Source organism: Mytilus trossulus, chromosome 14 (assembly GCF_036588685.1).
Source record: "Mytilus trossulus isolate FHL-02 chromosome 14, PNRI_Mtr1.1.1.hap1, whole genome shotgun sequence".
In the NCBI taxonomy this organism is placed as follows: domain Eukaryota; kingdom Metazoa; phylum Mollusca; class Bivalvia; order Mytilida; family Mytilidae; genus Mytilus; species Mytilus trossulus.
In genome coordinates, this window is record NC_086386.1 from 45,148,055 (window position 1) to 45,170,415 (window position 22,361).

Genomic DNA, 22,361 nt, shown 5'->3' on the forward strand with positions numbered 1-22,361 from the left:
TTTTTGTACCCTCGAGCCTCTTGAACTGTTAATACTGTGATACATGGTATTTGTGTAACCTTGTCACAGACTTGATTTATTGACATTGTCATAAACATCACATCTTAATCCCCTTTCCATGATATTTATTTCAGGTGATGCAAAAAGTGTTTTACAATTATGTAGTACAGTGTACTTCATATCATTCTATTTGAAAGAAATGCTTTAAACTGAAAAATACAGAAAACTGATCATTTTGCCAACGATTAGTATAGTGACTATACAAATCCTTAATTTTGCTAATTTGGAATAGAAACGACACGGCATACATGTACATATATAACTCGCTTTATGTCACTGTATTTCTGTAAGAAGTTTCAATTTCTCCAATCAATATTTCAGAAACATTACATTTTCTATATCCAATTGTTTATATGAAACATATGATCAATTATATTATTGAAATTAAAGAATTCTTAGGCAAAAAATAATAATTCTGCAAATTCCAAATAGTTTATTTTTTTTGCAGTTTCACCTACTAATACATATATATGATAAAGAAAAACATACATACAGTACAAAGATTCATATTATTTTATAAATTCAATAATTTAAGTGACAGACATATTTATTAATTACCACCAGATATTTATCAATCCTATTGCGTCTTTTTAAGTCGCATTGTAAGTTAGCTGAGTACAGTCATCCCATGTTACAGCAGAGAAGATCAATAATAGCGTCTGACTGCAGCAGTGTGCACCTGATTATTCCTGTTCGCCAGAGAAAAATCATCATGAAAACCAACGATGAATTTGAATGTTTTCAGGTAAGATTAATTTCTTTAGATAATCCAGAGGTTAAAGGTAACATAAATTTAACTTAAAGACTGGAGAAAAGATTATATTTTAGAGATAATGCTCAAAATATTATGAAATATGAAATTGGTTGAGAAATATGGGAACAAAATACGGTTTTATTTAAGGATAAGTTTCATTTATGCTGTTATTTTGCTTTTAATTTCTTCCTTAGGTATCAAAATTTCAATGTTTTGCTGTGAAATCAATATTTACTCAAATAATAACTTCCTAAGAGTGCATTTGAGTCTCAATAGTCAGGACATATTGTTGATAATTTCATAACATTTATATCAGGCAATACTTGGACCTTCAGAAATGCTTATGCAGAAATGTTTTTGTTCAATTTTTTTATATAAATAAGGCTGTTAGTTTTTCATTTAAATTGTTTTACTTTGTCATAGTGGGTCCTTTTATAGCTGACTATGCGGTATGCTACATTGAAGACCTGTTGGTGACCTTCTGCTGTTGTTTTTTATTTTGTCAGGTTGTTGTCTCTTTGACACATTCCCCATTTCCATTCTCAATTTTATATGCTCATTGTTGAAGACTGTACCATGATCTATAGTTGTTAATGTATGTGCCTGTGCATGTGCTCTTTTGGACAGTTCTCTCATTGGCAATCATACCACATCTTCTTTTTTATATTTAAGTGAAACATGGGGGGGATCCATTATTTAAAATGATCTGTAACCTAAGGGTGTCAAGGTTTATATTGAATCCCTAGGCACTGAAGGTTTCTGGATCTTTAATTGTTGCCAAAGATATGTACATGTATGCTAATATAATACTGTAAACCAATTTATCTTCACGGATACTTAATTTTCTGTTTTACCGTCTCTTAGTCATTTTTGGTGCTATTTACCTCTACGATTTTCTTATTTACTGGGTGAAATTTAACAAGACATGATCTGAGTTTTACATATTTTCGAGACGACTTATGTTAGCGTTATTTTTCTAATCACGAAAGTCACAAAAATAATATTATATTAATAGTAATCACAACTATCTCCTTGAAAATTTGGAGTATTTTGCAAAAAAAAACAAACAATTAAGGGACAACTTTACCCCTTTGTGAACCTATTCCTTTCAAAACTTACATTATTATATAACACTTTCTGCCATATGTTATAAAATTATTTGTTTAATTGGGGAATTATGCAATGGTTCCTAACTTTCAATGGAGGATATTATAATTTAATTGCATTAGTTTAGATGAATCTCTTGAATACATAGACTATGTTCATACTCCATATATGTCTGCTGATCTCAACCATGAGTCTAGCTGGCCTGCTACAGATACAAAATACAGAAACACTGGTTCCAATAGTTATCAAAGGTACCAGGATTATAATTTAGTACGCCAGACGCGCATTTCCAACATATTCCTGACCTCCCAGGGACAAAACTTAAAGGGGCCCAGTCGCCCATGGCTCCTAGATTTTGAGCTGGGCCCCTAAACTTTCAGTTAAATTTCAGTTGAACATATAGAAACTAATTATGAAATATCTGGTCTGGGCTCCTAGCTTGAAATTCCCAAGTTTAGTCGCTGCCTCCTGACATGTCAGTCCAGTGTTGGTTAGGTCAGATAAATTATTGGCAATAGTTTGACCAAAATTTTAATGTCCCAATGTGGGACAAATTTTTTCAACATTTTATGTAATCTTTTTATCTGCCTATCAAATTATATTTTAGTCAGGCAAAATTTATCTAACCAGATGTCAAGCACAAGTTTAGAAACTTTTAACATAGTGATATAGTAGTATAATAATCCTGATATTCAACGATAAGTGCTATATAAGCGGGAAATTATCACAACTAAATTTGGGGACTATTTAAAACCATGCATGTCCCAAGTCAGGAGCCTCTGGCCTTTGTTAGTCTTGTAAGATTTTTAATTTTAGTTTCTTGTTTATAATTCAGAGTTTAGTATGACGTCCTTTATCACTGTACTAGTATACATATTTTTTTAATGGTCCAGCTGAAGGATGCCTACGGATGTGGGAGTTGCTCGCTACATTGAAGACCCATTGGTGGCCTTCGGCTGTTGTCTGCTTTATGGTTGGGTTGTTGTTGCTTTGACACATTCCCCATTTCCTTTCTCAATTTTATACTTCAGAAGGGTGATTTGACATTCTTCACCACGCACCAGGATTAAATTGTAGTCTTTTTTAATTTTTATTGAATGCTCTATTAGCTTACATACTTATGTGAAACTGCATGAACTTTTAATATTTCCATTTAATAAAATGATACATAGAAACAAATTCATGGACATATCATGTATGTAAAAATTGTGAAACTGTGATTTCCTTTAATCCACCATTTTCTACCTGTACCAAGTCAGGAATATGACAGTTCTTGTCCATTCGTTTTTGATGCGTATTGTTACATGATTTTGCCATGTGATTATGGACTTTCCAAATTGATTTTCCTCTTAGTTCAGTATTTTTGTGATTTACTTTTTCCTAGAAAAATGTGTCACAAAACATAAGATTATGAAACCTCAAAGTCAAGCTGCAGTTTTCTACTTTTTGTTTTTACACCAGCCCACACTATACTTGCAGTAAACGTGATATATTTCAACTTCCCTGTTTTGATAACACAATAAAGATGCATAATTTATTTCTAATCCCATTAATGTTTCTATTCAGCATAAATTTTGAATAAAACAGAAAGCAATGACGTCAGAATTTATTTTTTAGCCAAAAATTTCAATTTTTGAAATGCTCTGAAAAACTAATTTTTCAACTTGAGTTAAAATAGAGGATTGGCAGCTTGATTGAAGAGTGACTTTGTAATAATGATTGTAAAAAATATGAATTATCTCCCTTTTGCTGTATTTCTTTTTGAGATGCATTTGAGTCATCAGTTTTTTCCTATTGATAAAATGCACCATACAACTTTGCATTACTAAGATACATCAATATCATTCACTTTATCATCTTAAAAAGCAATAGTTATTGTATCTGCACCTTTTTCTGTGTACATCTGTTATAAAGTGATCTAGAGTGTCTTCTTTAGTCATCACAGACAGTTCGAATTGTTTTCATTCATTAATATTAATTATTTCAAGTGTTTTGACTACTATGTAAGCAATTTGGATGTTACTGAGTTTGAAAGTTGTGCACTGTAAACTTCATTATTGAGACAATCAGGAGTGAAATAAGGTATTTTTGTTCTTCTTGTATTTTGTTGGTAAAATATTTTAAATGGGGTCTTTTTATAACAATATGTGCAAAGTTATCTGCAAGTTAATCATTGATCAATCAATCATTTGCATGTTGAGTAACATTTGTGGCAAATTTTACATACATATTCAGGATGATGAAATGTTTTATTTAAAATGGGATAATAACATTGAGCAAACTCTGGACATGTCTTGCATGATAAGTAGGATATATTTCACATCTAAGCTTTCAAGATTTAGTCTGCAAGAATTCAGGCAAAATTTACCTGGCTCATTATTCTGACTTGGAGGTGACCTCAGTCTTTACATTTACTCTTTATTTCCACATGCTTGGTTAGGGAGCAACAAATACCAATATTAAAGTCTGAAGCTCATTTTGATACAGGTTAGTTACAGGGGCGGATCCAGGAATTTTCATAAGTGGGGGCCCACTGACTGACCTAAGAGGGGGCCCGCTCCAGTCACACTTCAGTGATTCCCTATATAAGCAACCAAATTTTTTCCAAAAAAGGGGGGGCCCGGGCCCCCTGCCCCCCCCTAAATCCGCCTCTGAGTTAAATGAAAGAAAAACAACTATGGTCTATTTGAAAAATATAATTCTAACAGTCATGACAGTTAATATATAATTACCATTTTTTCTAACATTTTTTGATATTTTCAAAGGAAGTACATGTATTGCTGTCATTCATTCAAGTTTTATTTTGATTCATAAAGAGATTCATCATTGCTTCCCATTTAGGGTTGACTGGTGTATAGAAATAAGGTAACTTTCTGTACTATTCAGATCCAGCAATGTCAATGAAATGATGTTAGATAAAAAAATTCTTCTAATGTGGGGTGATGTTTGGCCTTGCAAGATATGTATTAGTAAAGCCATGTCTTTTTTTAATGGGGTTTTATAATCTGATGCCTTGTGTCGAGTGCATCTGCATGTTTTAGAACCATTACAACTCATGTAGGGGTACTTATATGTTCTGTTGTTAGGCCAAACTTCAGCAATATATCCAAGGTACCCTCTTGTCCAGTGACATTAAAAATTCTCCCCCTCCCCTTTTCATTCTGTTAAACCCACATTGAATTTTGAGCAAAAGGTCTTTGTCAAAACTATTGATTGCTGAAATCATTTTTACTCAATCCATGACTGGTTAAATTTGTGTTATGGACAAATTTGTTTTACTGATTCAGCTTAATCAAAGAAAATCTCTATTCCTTAAATAAATCTTGTTTTGCAATTTAAAAGCTGTCTTGTGAAATATGGATATCTTCCAATCAGAAAGTTTTAATTTATAACAGTTGATATTGGCGAATTTAGCAATATGGTACTAAATTGAAAAAAAAATCACAAGGGCGAAATGCACAGTTTGAATCCCATGTGGATATCAGGGCATACAGGCATCCATGTTATTTATTACTCATAGTACAAAATATGTGCTTGAAAAATCATATACAGTTATTTTCATTGGAAGAGTTTTGAGTGTAAAGACCACAATTATACTCTATGACTGCAAGGCCAGATAACTGTTCAGTGGGTAATAATTTAGGAACAACTTCATAGATGCAAACCCAGATTTTTTAATTCCTTTTGTCAGTTGCCATGAGTGTGAATCATTAATTCTTCATTACTTCTGACTTCTGTCCCTATAATGTGCTGATACCATCTAGTGTAAGAATTTTTTCTTCATAGCAGAAATGTGAATGAAAATTTTTCTCACATCATAGGTACTAAGTGATGTTACTATGTTTCTGAATAGAAACATACAGGGCTTCTATTATGGCAAAAGTACTGTAATATCAGAAGTTATTGTGTGCAATTATCATTGCGCTTTCTTTTAAAAATTGGAAAAAATGTGGGATAGATTATTGTTGATTCAGAAAAAAACCTGTATATATATCTTTGTATCAGACATAAGAATGCAATTTCTCATAATTGAGATGCTCAATTAGCTGGATTATTAGAATTGAAAAATCTCACAAATTTATTCATAGAAAGTGAGCTAGGTTTCCTGATTCTTAAAAGATATTGTTTAATATACACCACACAACCTGTTAAAACTAAGTACCAGTAAACCTAGTAAGGATAATCTGTCATTTTAATTGTGTTCAGCTGTTGAAGTTCAATTTAGGATTTCCATCAAAGTGCATGTATTTGACCAGTTTTGTTACTTGGGAGTTATAAATCTAGATAAAAACAAGGGGTGGTGTTTTTCTTGATATCTCACAATACTGAAAAGAAATAGCTTTACTAATACATGTACCAGTAGTTATGTTCATGACAATTAATGCATGAAATTTAAAATTTGAAGAATATCAATATTTGTGAAAAAGATAATTACAAATATCAAATGAATGCTTTTTGAATTTCACTTGATGGCAGATTAAATCAATCAATTTTCAGTATAATGTTGAAGACTTTGCAACTAATATCAACTTAATTGATAAAGAACAAGAAAAGGAATGTGTTCTAAGTATTGTAAAGTAGAAATTTTGCAACTATTGTGAATTACATAAAATCGTGGTTAAATTTAATCAAGGACAAAGTTAAACTGAAAATAAAATTTGTTCTACAATAACTCCTGAGTTTTGTCCCTTTGTTTTTCATTCTACAGTAACTCATGAGATTTATGTCCCTTTATTTTGCTTTCTACAATATTTAATGAGATTTATGTCACTTTGTTTTCTTTCTACAATATCTAATAAGATTTATGTTCCTTTGTTTTTATACCCCCGCTTTAAAAAAGGGGTACACTGTTTTACCTCTGTCTGTCCTTCTGTCAGTCCGTCAGTCCGTCAGTCAGTCCGTCCGTCCCATTAATATTTTTCGTCGCATTTTTATCAGGAACTACAATACAAGGATTTCTGAAATTTGGTTTCAGGGTTTATCTAAGTCAGCTATACCGTGTGATAGGTTTTCAGATTGATCACTTGACAACTTCCTGTTTACCGAACACTTGTATGATTTTACACATGATAGCCAAGTTGAAAATTTTCGTCACATCGTAGGAACTACAATACAAGGATTTCTGAAATTTGGTTTCAGGATTTATATAAGTCAGCTATACCGTGTGATGTGTTTTCACTAGCATATTTTTACACTATTAATATTATCCACTTGCGGCGGGGGTATCATCAGTGAGCAATAGCTTGCAGTTTCACTTGTTCATTCTACAGTTTCTAATGAGATTTATATCCCTTTCTTTTTTTTTCTAACTTATGAATCTTTTTCAGCCATAGATAATGCAGCTGATTACCAGCAAAGATAGTTGTATACTTGACGAAAAATCAGCTGATTACATTGGTATTGAAGAAATTACATGTGACATAGATTTCCACGTCTTATCCAGCGATATGGGGATCAAGGAAGTCACATTTGAGAATATATTTGCATCAGGCACGGAATTGACAGAGGGTGCTGTGTCCAACCAGTTTACAGAAAAAGAAGGCGGAGCTATCGGAGAAGATGTCATTGATAAAAAAGTGAAAGAAGAAGATGAAAGTGGTGCTGATTTTTGGAAACCACCCTCCTATGAGGTGAGTACTGCTATAATTGTGTCAGTTCAAAATGTAAGTTTGAAGAAGTAAATTTTCAGGTTTTCACTAAGCATTTTTGAAGGCGAGTCCATGAGTGGCCATGGTGAGTCCAACAGTATCAGAAGTTATTGTATTGCAATATAATTTATTTTAGTCCCCATGAACAAATAGTGCAATGAAATCAGATTAAAGTCAGATTACTTCTAAACTATTTTATAAAATGGTAATCTGTGCGTTCAGTTTTGAAAATGGTCCAGACAGATTTTCCTGAGTCCAGGAATCATGGACTGACTCCTCATTATGAACCTTGATTTTTTATGGACATGCCATGATATTTGATTCTTAAGGTAATATAACTGCTGATTTTTGCCATTTTTATATATTTGCAAAGTTTGCAGTGGCTAGGTTTCACAAAAATATGAATTGTGATAACATTGTTTGTTTGCAGATTTTCTGAAATTGCAATAATTAATCTAGCATTTTTGTTCATTGTACAATAATCCCAATAATTAATGCACACACAATTTCTGAATTTACGGAATAGAGATTAAACACGTCCAAGTGACAAATAAGACTCCAAAATCATGTAAGAAATGGACAGCTTTTATTTGATTTCATTAGATCAGGAAAGTTACAGACTTCTATTTGAAAGGGAGATCATTTTTTATAATCAGTTTTCTCTCTGGTAAAGGAATGATAGCTTAAGATAGTAGGACAGATCTTATAAAGAAAATAATTTATGAAAGTCAGTTTATTCTGTTCTATTACAACTCGATCAGTTTGAGCATGGAAGTAATATTTAGAAGGAATAACAACGTCGTCACTTCAAAGGTTTCATCTGCGTTACCGCCCATCTTTCAATAACTTGTTAATTGGTTCAATATCTGGCATGGAAGTTGATTCTCCGCATGTGATCGATCAAATCACTGACACTTATCGGTCATTTTCGTGTTAACGGAGAACTACGAACAGATAAGATTTTGTCGTTTATGCGTGCGAAGTAACCCGAATAGTTCATTCGTTACATTCCGTTGATGTACGCTGCCGAAAGAGTCATTCGTTCAATTTTAATTTTAGTCCAATTTTTGCCTATTTTTGGTTAGTTTGATCATAATAGTTTAAACCGACAGCTATCACATAGAACAAGATTGTGTCATTTCAATTTTAATATTAACAGACAGTTAAGAAAACATTTCCGTAAGTTAAGAAGATGATTGTAAAAAAAATACATTTGGACCCCCTTTATTTAAAACGAAAAATCTAAATCATTCGTGTATTTATAGTCAATTAAAATATTCACAATTCTAAACGGTTCTATCCTTCAATTTAAGGTCTTGATACATAAACTAATTTGTGTAAAAATGAATTTACCGTAAGACAGATAGATTCAAGCCCATTTCGTCGGTTTGATATAATTTTTGCTGTATAGCTAATTATATTAATACAAGCATTCCACAATAATATATATTTACGAAAATATTATCCCCATTTTAGTTGTCCAGTTTCAATAATGCAATCAATGACATTTATGACATATACATAAATTTAGAATACTTGAAAGTAAATATTCTTTTATTCAATCACGATTAACTTTGCACATTTCAACAGTAAAAAAATCTATGCCTACATTTGCCTACACTATTTTGTTAAACATCATGTGAAACCTGATCGATTCAACGGTATTTATCTGTTTAACTCGGGATCCGCTTTTAACCGGAAAATACTTTTAGAACAGTTTAAAACAAAAGGTAAAAAGCAAAAATATGCTAAATTAAATACAATTTTCCATGTTAAACTGCTGTAGTTTGAACAATTCTCGTCCGTTTTTCAAGTTTTTTACATCATACGACTTCATCTGAAGGCAGAGGTTTTATATGATACAGCGCCACCTTCTTATTAATAAAATTAAACCTCGGATTTCACACAGGTACTTAAAAATTACTGGACTCGATAAAACCACGTGACTGAGAAGAAATTCCAGATGCCATTTTACAACCGCGGTAACGCAGATAGTAACCAAAGGGGTCTTACCGCTGAGACTATAATTGGATGAAATCGTATGACTTTAGTACAGAGCTCAGCATGCTATAAATACATGCTAATTAGTCGTTGTTATTCCTTCTAAATATTACTTCCATGGTTTGAGCAAGTATTACATTTGTTATATTGGAAACAATTTATATTAGACTGAAGTTTCTACTAAAACAACTGACATCTTTTTATATATATACTTTTTAACAGATTGGCTTTTTATAGGATTGTTCTGATGCTATTATATGTTAAATGGTTTTGATTTTTGGAACAGGAAAACATTGTCCATGTCCATTTGACTAATTTGTCTAGACTTTGTGAAACATTTAGGTTAGCAATTGCCTAGTACATATAGGTGTCACTTTGTAAATACAGCTGTTTCACAAGACACACCTCTTTTGGGAGATATATATATAATATTCATAGATAGGTTGTTTTGTTTATGTTCTGGTTCCCAGATATGATTTGTATGTTTCATCTCATAGAGAAATAACTTGAGAATGTTACCAGTTTATATACACATGGTTGCTTCAAATTTTGAATTCTGAGGGTCACTCACAGTGAAGGGAGGAATAGTACAGAATTTAGGTATAAGTTTAAACTCTTAGAAGTTTGGGTCATATAAATGTTGAAAATATGCCACAAAGTTCTATGTTTTGACCTTTGAATAAAATAGTTGTGCATATATATCAACTTTCAATTCAAGGATATAATTTTCCATGAAACGTCATAGTATAAGTTGCACAGATTTAGCCATAAGGGGTCCGTTCCTATGGGAAATGGCACTGTTTATATTTACAGAATGCAACCTATAGCATAAGCTTTTATCTTTGGTGTTGCATTTCATCAGATTAAAAGTTTGCTTTGTATAATATTTTAATTGAAATTGAAAAAAAAACAGATTCCCAAGAATATTATATTTTCTGCATTTTAAAAGAATGGAATGCTTCTTATTGAAGATAGACACAACCCCATGGCCATAACATTACAAAAAAGAAGTATTCAATTCTTATAACTACATTTATATGCAAAAACTATGAAATTAAAAGTTATATCAAGATATTCATTTGCTTCCCTAGGCCTATGCATTGTAGTGACATTGTCATGGGAAGCATGTGCAGTCCTTAATGTTGAATTATTGAAAAATAAAATTTAAAATTTGAATGCCTTGTGATGACTTCAGCCAATCAAAAGAATGGATTCTTATTCAACAAACAATGTAATTATTCATCTTTAAATGCCTTGCAAAAAAGGAGTATTTTTGCAAACCAAATGACAGTTTTCCACATAGATATCTCCTTTTGGTCAAGGTATTTAAACTTTTGCAACTAAAAAATCATCTTCTTAAAAGAATGATGAAAATACAGGTATCTACTCACAAAACTTCATATGATGTTGTATTTTATTTAATTTCAATGTATATATTTCAATCTGTTCAATAAAAATACTGATTTAATCCCATAACGTTGATTTCTGTCAAAAATTTAGTATTTTTCCTGTTTTTTTTTTTTATACAATGTTGAATATTATGTCAGAAAATTTGAACAAATTGAAAATGCATTATTGATTTTGAATAAATACAACATCACATACAGTTTTCTTTGTCCTTATTTAGTACATGTATAGGTACTTGTATTTTCAACATTGAAAGTTTTAGTTTTTGATCAGGTAAATTAGTCAATGAGTGATAGATTTCTCTTAGAAGAAATTTAAAGGTTCCATGAATAAACTCTACAGAGAACAATAGCTATTATATTTATAGGAGGGGACAAAAGAACTTACATAAGTTAAAGTCGACAGTTAACCTTCAAGTGAATCTGTGAAAAAAATATCATATCTTTCGGGATAAAAGAAAATTGACGTCATACTCTTGTAAGTTGTGTTGAAATCAAGTTTTTTTTTCAAAGTTTATATAAATCCAACATTACATACTGTAAATTTAGAAATTATTGCATGCATTTATTATTGCTATTTTGACGTGTAAAATTTCAATTTTAAATTATTGCAATTAAAACCCTGTCGCATTTTTTGCAATAATAAAAACATTGCAATAGTTTCTGAATTTACAAATTTAAGCAGTAATTGGCCAATTTGTAAGCAGTATGCAAGGCCAACTTAGCTGGTAAAATTCTTCTTCAGTTGCTTTTGTTGTCCTTGGACATCAGTAATAAAAGTGCATGATTTCTTCTGACTCAGAAATGCACTGTTGAATGCTGTAAAGAATGTTGTCTGGTATTATGAAGGTAAGACATCACAATTTATATGTTAACATTGAAGATAAATATCTAATTCTTACAATTTGTGAACTAGATCTTGCTGCAAAGCAGGTGTGTTATGTTGTTTTTTCCTTTAAACATGTCAATTAAATTTAAAAGTAGTGTTATTCTGTTCAGTTTATAGGAAACGATAATTGATTTAGAAAGCATTTTGTGTAATGTGAATGTTGCATAAGATTTTAAAATGAAAAAATAAGAAAAAAAAGGGGAGACAATTTGCAAGGTTAGGATACAGATAATTTGCTTTGTTCAATATATCTGCTGTGATGTTTTAAATGATAAATAAAAATGAAAGTGAAATGAAACTGAAGTCCAATCAACTTCAAACTTAGTGCACATGTTCCTTATGATATTATCTTTCTAATCATAAAGCCAAATTAGACTTTTGACCCCAATCACGGTCTACTGAACATAGAAAATGAAAATAGAAGTTTCAGGACCAAGATTTTGGTCAAGGTATTTTTTTATGAAGTTAAAGGCCAAATTAGAGTTTTTACCCCAATTTCACTAAACATAGAAAAGGAACGTGCGAGTGGGGCATCCGTGAACTATTTTTTTTTTTTTTTTTAATTATTTCACATATATGACAGTCTATAAACAATCTTTACAGTTTATTAAATAATAAAAAAACATTACATATTTTTGATAGCATTTATGAAGCCTAGATCTGAATCTGCCAATATTTTTTTCTCTCTTTTTATGTTGTTCAGAATTAGACCATACTGAGCACATAAAATATCTGTTCAAATAGGAAATAAATAGTCATAAACAGTCTGTACTTGTTGTTCAAGGTCAAGGTCAGTAATGCTGATTTCTATTGACCGAGATGCTCTTTTCTGTGATGTCTATGTGACAGCTAACATATCAAGAAGCACTGCACTCTGATCAATTCTGCAGGTGGTTAAATCATGGATGCTGCATGATTAAATTTGATAGGATAAAAATCAAGTAAAAAAAAGATAAAATTGAAGTTTTTACATGTAACATATTATTTCTTATCGTCACATATGAAAAGACCATTAATCCTTTACGTCATAATAGCCCAGACAGTTGCAAAACTTACTGCTTGACAGCTTTAGCAAGATAATTTTTATTGATTATTGAGTTCCTGAATTCATCTTTGTCAGTAGATATGGCTATGCCAGCTCTTTAAATATATATTGAAAGCCTTTTAGCATTAGAAAAATCTATCAAGGTCAAACAAAGGTAATTAATTGCCGACAGTCTTTATATCATGCAATGTAAAAAGAAAACATATATTCAACCAGGAATTAATCAAAGGAATATCTAAACTTATCATGGCTTAAGATTTAAAAATGTCTGTTGCTTACTTAACCTTTCTCTACTTAGTTATGACTTTGGAAAAATGACCTTGAAATTTTGTTGTTCTTGAAATGATGGGTCTTGATAAAAAAAAAATCAGGAAATTTATGTTTTGACCATAATAATATTGATTATAATAGACAACTTTATAGAAACATTAGGTTACATTATTGGCCATTTGGCTCTATAAATAATGATCTTATAAGCTCTGTTTACATTGAAAGTGAAAAAGAATATATACATTTATGACTTGAAAATTTGATTTGTCATGTAGGCATTTTTTATAGCTGACTATATGGTATGGACTTTGCTCAATGTTTAAGGCCTTACTGTGACTTATATTTATTAATTTCTGTGTCATTTTGTCTTTTGTGGAGAGATGTCTCATTGGCAATCATACCACATCTTCTTTTTTATAGGCAAAGTTAATTGACCATAATTCCCACTTTATTCAAAGGTGTCAATCTGAAGTACAAGGTGATTGCTATCATGGAACAATCATTAAATAAGATAATATATTCACACAGCAGTTCTAACCTTGTAGTCAGCAGTACACAATACTATCCTTCAGTTCTTCCATAGCAGACAGGAAAGAATGAAATCTGATGCATATCAAAGAGAATTACTATTATGTAATAATGAGATGGATATCAAATAAAATTAATCTTATGTCATAATTTACTAAGTCATAGTTGTGCAAGTGTTCTTTTGATTTGATGAAATTGTTATCTATCCTGATGTAATAATTGTTTTATATCTTTAAGATTCATGTTAGTTGAAATGGGTGCATTCTCATCGTGATTACACAATCTAGAACATTATTCATTTCACTTGAAATAACTTTATGAAGTCTTCTTGTTTCTATTACGTAAATTTGAGTATGAAGCTTTACTGTAATGGGTGATCTCTAAGGCTTTCTTGAAATACCAGGATGTGTTCTGTCCATCTGTATAAGGTTGTTTTCAGTTACTCTCTAAGTATCATATGGGTTTCCTCATTTAATCATTATGGTTGCCTTCTTTAAATACCAGGATGTGTTCTGTCCATCTGTATAAGGTTGTTTTCAGTTACTCTCTAAGTATCATATGGGTTTCCTCATTTAATCATTATGGTTGCCTTCTTGAAATACCAGGATGTGTTTTGTCTATCTGTATAAGGTTGTTTTCAGTTACTCACTAAGTATCATATGGGTTTCCTCATTTAATCATTATGGTTGCCTTCATAAAAATAAAATGGCTGTGTTCTGTCTATCTGTAAATGAATGTTTTCAATTACTCTCCAGATTTCATGGTTTGACTCAGTAACTGTGGTTGCCTTGAAGAAAATAAATGCATGTGTTTTCAATTGCTCACAAGTCCAATCAACTTGAAACTTAGTACACATGTTCCCAATGATATGATCTTTCTAATTTTAATGCCAAATTAAAGTTTGACCCAAATTTCACAGTCCACTGAACAGAGAAAAAGATAGTGCGAAGCTCAGGTTAAAGTTTTTGTTAAAGTTTTTGGTCAAGGTAGTTTTTGATGAAGTTGAAGTCCAATCAACTTGTTACTTAGTACACATGTTCCCTATGGTATGATCTTTCTAAATTTAATGGCAACTCAGATTTTATACTCAATTTCACGGTCCATTGAACATGGAAAATTATAGTGTGAGTGGGGCATCCGTGTACTTTGGACACATTCTTGTTTATTAGTATTTTATATGGTAAGATGTTGTGTGAAATTGATGACTGTCTTTGATCCTGATAGACTAAAGATTTTTGTATTTCCTAGGTAGTAAAAAATAGTTAGATGATTCCAATAGATTATTTGTCAAAGAAGGGAAGACAATACCATGATGATGACAGACAATAGGCATTATTAAAATGTAACAAAATATATCTTAAGATTGATTTATATGTAATCAGCGGATTCAAATGATTGTCATTAGCAGTCACTGAGGAAATCAAATTACCGGGAAATGTCACATTTTCTGTGTTTCTTTAAATCTGAAAAAAAGAAAAGGCATAATGATGTCTTCTAAAATATTTAATATGTGTTAGTTATTATAAAACTCAGGCATCTTCAGATTTGTTTATAGTAGCATGGAAATTCTTTAATGGACATTTTCATTAGTGACTATTTCATTAAAAGTTCAATAAATAATACCAAACTGCAAGGTTTCTTAAAAACTGTAAAAGTGAAATGTAGACTTTATCAACTAACTTTTTCATATTCTTTTGGACCCAAAGGCCGGTGACTGGAGAAAAATGTGGTAACTTAATCTTTTTCCCCCAGCCGTAAAATGCTTGCCAAAGGTGGGAATTCGTTTGGTAATAGTGCCAGATGTACAAGTTTGCAGCCATGTCTGTTCAGAATGGGGAAGTTAAATGTGATGCCTCTCCAAAAGAAAGTGTCATACTCTTTGCACTTTAAGAACCCTGTAACATCTCTTTGAGGGGTCCTTATGAGGCCTGTTGTAAGGCAAAATTTTTGTCCCTATCCAATTAACCCTCATTTTCCAGTGGTAGTCAAAAATTTTCACAGCCATCATCCTGTATGGCCTCTATTACAAGACATAACTATTGTATTTATTGTGTACTTGTTCAAATCCTGAACTTGCATGAAATATTTGCCACTGGACATTGAGCAACCAACAATCAATCAATTATATTCTTTTGTTTTGGCATTTCTGTTTGATTTCATTCAACTGTTAATTTGTCACCAACAAATTGCATAATATAATTCTTACAGCTAATTTCCTAATGCATGTAGAACAAAACTTTTGTAAGCTTGCTTGCTTTGTTTGTATATTGTACAATCATTAGGATAACACCCAATTAAATTCAAATATGATGTATACAGGTTAAACTATGTCTATATGAATTGTTTAAAGATGTCAATCTTATTTACAAAGCTTGTTTAAACAATTGTACAAACAAAGCAAGCAAACCAACCAAAGTTTTACTTTGCAAGCATTAGGAAATCAGCTGTAATTGCCACTCAAAAGTAACAAATAAGAGAAATTGTCAAAAAGAATGTTTCTTTCCAGTTGTAAATGCACCCAAAACGTTATTTTAAATGGATTTTTATTATTAAACTTCAGTATTTAAACCCCCCAGACAGTAGACAGTATGAAAAGATATCAGCGCAACCTAGTACCAGATAAAATATCTTCCAAACATACATTTGTGTCTAAGAAAGATATGTTGTTTAGTCGATATTTAACATGCTGAGAACAAAGTAAATATTAAAAATTACTCTTGAGAATTGGCTGTTAAATGTCAGCTGTAATACAAGACTCTGCTAGAAAATTAGCTTGTCTTAGTTCCATTTATTTATGTCGTACAACCAGAGACATATAATCTCTGGTACAACTAAGTACTTTGTTCCATTACTGCATTTCACACAAGCAATTTAGATGGACTTGTATTACAGAAAAAAAAAGAATGATCTATTGCTCTATTGAAGATTGAATTATCCTTGTGTTGAATAAAGGGGAATAAAGGGGGGTGTATTATACATCAATGTGACAGCAACCCAACTACACAAATAATCAGATAAGCTATAAATTTTCTAGTGTCTATTAGAAAGTTGTAAGAGTTTGTTATGCCCCATTTATGGGCATTAAGTTTTCTGGTCTGTACTTCCATTCTTCTGTCAGTTCATTCGTCTGTCCCGCTTCTGGTTAAAGTTTTTGGTCAAGGTAGTTTTTGAAGTCCAATAAACTTGAAACTTAGTACACATGTTCCCTATGGTATGATCTTTCTAATTTTAATGCCAAATAAGAGATTTTCCCCTATTTTCACTTTTCACTGAACCTGGAAAATAAAAGTGTGGATGGGGCATCCGTGTACTAGGAACACATTCTTGTTTTATTAATGTTTAAGTTGCCCTGTAATTTTGTTTTCTGACTTTCTTCACAGCTGAGAAACTTATAAACTGTTTGTAGATGCAGTCTTTTGTAAAGAGAATTAGTTGTGTCACATCGAAGTTATGGTCATTATTGGTAAAATGTGAACAAGTAGTTGCACTCTTGTATCTGTGGCAATAAGTTTTTATTGGTTAGAAGTAGAGGAATTGGTTGTTCCTGGAGAGAACAACCAACAGTTGCAGTATGGTAGCAAAACTGGCAATCCTAATCAATCAATATCGGAGTAAAGTGCACCCGCTGCCATGTGTGTGATTTAAACTGGCAACCTCAGTGTTGAAAGGTTAATGATACTCAGAGTGATACTTAGACCACTCAGCCACCTACCAAGGTTAGTGATACTCAGAGTGATACTTAGACCACTCAGCCACCCACCAAGGTTAGTGATACTCAGAGTGATACTTAGACCACTCAGCCACCCACCAAGGTTAGTGATACTCAGAGTGATACTTAGACCATTCAGCCACCCACCAAGGTTAGTGATACTCAGAGTGATACTTGGACCACTCAGCCACCCACCAAGGTTATTGATACTCAGAGTGATACTTAGACCATTCAGCCACCCACCAAGGTAAGTGATACTCAGAGTGATACTTAGACCACTCAGCCACCCACCAAGGTTTGTGATACTCAGAGTGATACTTAGACCACTCAGCCACCCACCAAGGTTAGTGATACTCAGAGTGATACTTAGACCACTCAGCCACCCACCAAGGCTAGTGATACTCAGAGTGATACTTAGAGCACTCAGCCACCCACCAAAGTTAGTGATACCCAGAGTGATACTTAGACCACTCAGCCACCCACCAAGGTTAGTGATACTAAGAGTGATACTTAGACCACTCAGCCACCCACCAAGGTTAGGGATACTCAGAGTGATACTTAGATCACTCATGCAGACACCCACCAAGATTAGTGATACTCAGATTGTTACTTAGGCCACTCAGCCACCCACCAAAGCCTCCTCTTGTTTTCCCAAGGTTATCTTTGATTCTGTTTGACCAATTTTTAAGAATGTTCTTCTTTGAAACTCAGATGTTGATTGAATTTCCATTGTGATAAGATTGTTTAGATCTGTCATAGTGAATCTACGTACAATTTGTAAGCAATACCCAGAGTGCATTAGATTCTGAAGCTATGGATTGGAAAATGACATAATTTTCAAGGTTACTTGATACCATAAGAATAATTGTACATTAGTATTTATAGATCTGCAAAGATTTATATTACGATTGATCGAGATAAGCAATTCTTTATAACAGCTCCACTTTCCATTTGTAGGGAAATTACCATTACGATTGTTAGATAATAGTTGACTCTATTGATTACGCTGTCTTAGATAAAACTTTTAATGGACTCCAGGGGGTAACCAGTATTAAAATCTGACCAATAAAATCAATGGAAAATTCCATTAATCTGATTTGAATAGGTCCATTTTCTGTTGTTTCCTTCTTTTGTTATTTCACCATTTGACATTTCTGTATTTCTTCGTTGTTTGTACATCTGTTTGATAAGGCGGCATGTAAATAATATGATTGTTATAATCAAGATAATTAAATCCGTCCAAGATTTAGGTGACAAGAAGAACATATAACTGTTATAATGTATAGACAAGGAGATGTGAAATGATTGTTAATGATCGAGACAACTATTAACCGAAGTACAATAAGGTAAACAACTGCAGGTCATGGTATGGCCATCAACAATAAACAAAACATTATTATTCCGGTATCTATTCACAATTCTGTGTTGAGTGACGAAACTATTAAAAGACTCGGAAGACAATTTTAAGTATAACTCAAAATTGAAACAATGAAAAAATCATTACCTTATTTTAATTGTGCTATAAACAATATTTAAAAGAAAAACAATAAAAGCAGACAACAACACACATCAATCATTAGACTAACAGGGAATTTGGCTTAAATTGTCACATTGTGTGATTTAGTTAAAAAAGTTTGTAATGGCTTTGTACATATCTTTGTTCATTGAATCATTAAACTCCACTTTCAGCAACTTAGGCTTTATCCTGGCGACAAGTGTTCATTGGAGGAGAAAGACAGTGAGAACACCAGAAAGAACCACAACCCTAGGCAGAAAAATTGGCGTTCCTAGCAGTTTACACCAAAATCTTTTCCCAACTTCTATAGTGAAAGACCAATATTCAACTATTTTGTTCATGTGTCTAAACAGACCTTTGCAAATACTTTCTTTTAAAAGACTGAATGAAATTTACTAGGCTACAGATATCAGATTTGTGGCCAAAGGTGCAGATTGCCCTGTCATTTATGATCATAGTCAAACACCTCACACCTCATACCTCAAACCCACAATCTTAACAGGGTTGTGATTAATAAACCACTTGATCCCCAAACTCCCCCTATATTATGTTGTCCATGGTAGTAACTGTCTTTCTCAACATGTAGGTTTTGATTTACAACTTGTTTTGATCATCTTCCTTTTTGTTGACTGAACTCAAATAACAAAATGGAATGGGTGTTTGTCCATTGTTTGCAAACCATATGATAACCCTTAAATGTTTATTTTGGTTACTTTTTGTTATTTAGATACCTCCTACTTGATGTTGTAACTCTCTAATTTCCTGTTGTTCACAATATTAATCAGAGACCTGGATGTCTATTTCCTAGTTATTCTCATGTCAATATACTAACTACATGGCTGTTATAGATTAAAAATAGAAAAATCTACAATTTTTGTCATCTAAATTAATGTTTTCTGTCTATTTGTAGAATTTGTTTCCCAAAGGATGGCATAAAATACAAATTTCATTTTATACAATGAATCAATGATATGAATTGAGTTAAGGTCTCGTAACCACATAAAGAGAAGGCATGTACCTTAAGCTGTACAAGTCTTCTAAGCTTTTTAAGAAATCACGTAGATTAACATAGGAACATGTGTTACATTTTTTGTTAAGATTTTTTTACAACTGTAAATTTTATGAGCTGGATTATAGTTTAGGAATGCTTTGTCATTGTATGACTGTCTCTTTGTCTGATTTATTTTCTCTGTAGTAACTTAATTTCATTTTATCATAACTATTTTACAAATATATTATATTTCTAAATAAAATTTTGAGTGTTACAAAAAAAAATGTCAGTTTTTTAATCATTGGATTGGTTCCTTTGTAATGAACTTTTAGATACATGTCCAAAAACTCATCTCAAGACTAAATTTTCCAATCTACTGTATGACTTTGTCAGAAACTTTTCATCCATTTAAATGTAATGACAAAATCGATAAAACATGAATACTTAAAACAGCCTGGATTTTTAACTGCCCCTTATAAAGCCCAAACTGCTAATAAATATGAAAAATACCCCAATTTATGGCATGTTTAGGATCGAAATGTGTTGAAAATTACAATCAAATGTGATAAATAGGATGAAATGACTAATTCCATATTCAAACTGATCTATTTAACTTACTGTTATGATTGTATGAATTTAATAAGCAAGGGCTTAGAGAAAAAGAGTATTAAAATAATTCTGCTTTGAATAGTCTTCTTTTTTACAGACATACACAAAATAAAAAGATAGATAAAACAAATCAAAAATAGAAGTGTCTTCTGTTTATAATTACTTTACATTTGACAAGAAATTTATGCGAAAGACCACAGTGTATTACAATAATTCAAAATTCTCCTTTTAATTATTATCTCCCTTTGTAAGCTTTATACTCAAAGCTGATTTTCTGTCAATCTTTTCTTCAAAAATTTAAAACTTACGATGAAATTTTGCTGATTGCATTCCCCACGGCAGAAGCTTTAAATTTCTAAGCCTCAACTTTGGGCATTATGTTTTTTTCAGTCTGTGTCTCTGTTTTAGTCATCAGTCTATTCATCCATCTTCAGGTTAAAGTTTTTGGTCAAAGTAGTTTTTGATAAAGTTGAAGTCCAATCATCATGTGACCTTGAGTGTTGGAGGTTGTGGATTCCAAACTTAGCTAGGTCTATAAAAAGACTAAAATTTGTATTTCCTTTTTCTAAGCCTCAAGTCCTGCTAGTAAATTCAGTGACTGTCAAATTAGTGCCAGCTTATCAGAATAATTGTATCCTGTTTTGGGCAACTTATCTTAGTAACAAACTGTTCCTATGAGTGTTAAGGGTACATTAGGCATAGTTATATTTCATTTTACATAAATTACTCATCAACTATAATGTTTGCTTGAAGCTTTGATTTCAAACTTTATATTATGTTCGACCCTTGTGTGAATTTTCATGATCATAAAAGTATTGTACACAACATTAATTTATTTGCAAAAGGATTGACGTTGCTAAGAAAATGTCAATAAATATGTATGAGCTTACATGTAGTTGTCCTTCCCATTGTTAAAGTATTATAGTTTGTAAGTCTGTCAATAATATTGGATTGAAACCTTTATTCCTTACTCACTTAACTTCGTTAAAAGGATTTATACAAATGATTTAATGTCATAATTGTGGACGATTGATTAATTGTTGCTTTGTATACATAATAATAGCTTGTGGAATTGTCTATGGAACACTCAAACTAAGACTAGAATTATAATCATGACCAATCAGTAGTAAAATAAGGACATACTGGAATTCTTAGCACAAAGACCATTCCCACTCATAATCTTATACAGTGATGGATCCTGAATTTTTCATAAAGGGGGACCCCTTTTAGTTTAACGATTGAACCAGGGAGTAGTTAGATATATAGTACACACCTACTTTTGCATAGGTACTCTTTCTATACTAAAATATGCAGTACTGGAAATTTACTTTTAACTTTTAGTACTATTTCTTTACTTTAAAATTATTGTAATATTTAGGTACTTGTATTTTAGAGTACTTGATTTGTACTAAATATTTTTGTACAGAAATAATACAATATTCCATGTTTTAAAATCATAACTTTAAGATATTTGAAATAGAAAAATCTTTCAAAATGCTGAAAATTTAATGTAACGGTAATAACCAAAATCCTGAAGTACCTAAATTTCAATTACAAATAAAGTACTGTAAAATACAGGTACTTAAATATTACGATAATTTTGAAGTAACACAATAGTACTGAATATTAAAAGTAGATTAACAGTACTACATATTTTTAGTACAGAAATAGTACCTATGCAAAACTAGCTGTGTACGTTACCTTTAATGTATTTTTGTCGCAAAGAGTTTTAAAAAACTTTTCTGGATTTTAATGAGCATTTTATACCTTGCCACAGATATAAATTTTATAATTTAGGTCCTTTCACACTGTATTTCAATTTCTATTC

The 22,361-nt window shown here is 31.7% G+C and overlaps 1 protein-coding gene across 1 annotated transcript in view; it reads left to right on the forward strand.

Annotated features, from left to right (window-relative positions):
* The first annotated feature begins 670 nt into the window (after positions 1 to 670).
* The window catches only part of LOC134697807 (uncharacterized), a 104,368-nt gene continuing 82,677 nt past the window's right edge, over positions 671 to 22,361 (forward strand). Inside the window, exons 1-2 of the mRNA XM_063560093.1 lie at positions 671 to 805; positions 7,249 to 7,551. Of these exons, the coding sequence (XP_063416163.1) occupies positions 7,258 to 7,551 (294 nt within the window). The 5' untranslated portion in view covers positions 671 to 805; positions 7,249 to 7,257. The remainder of the gene's footprint in view (positions 806 to 7,248; positions 7,552 to 22,361) is intronic.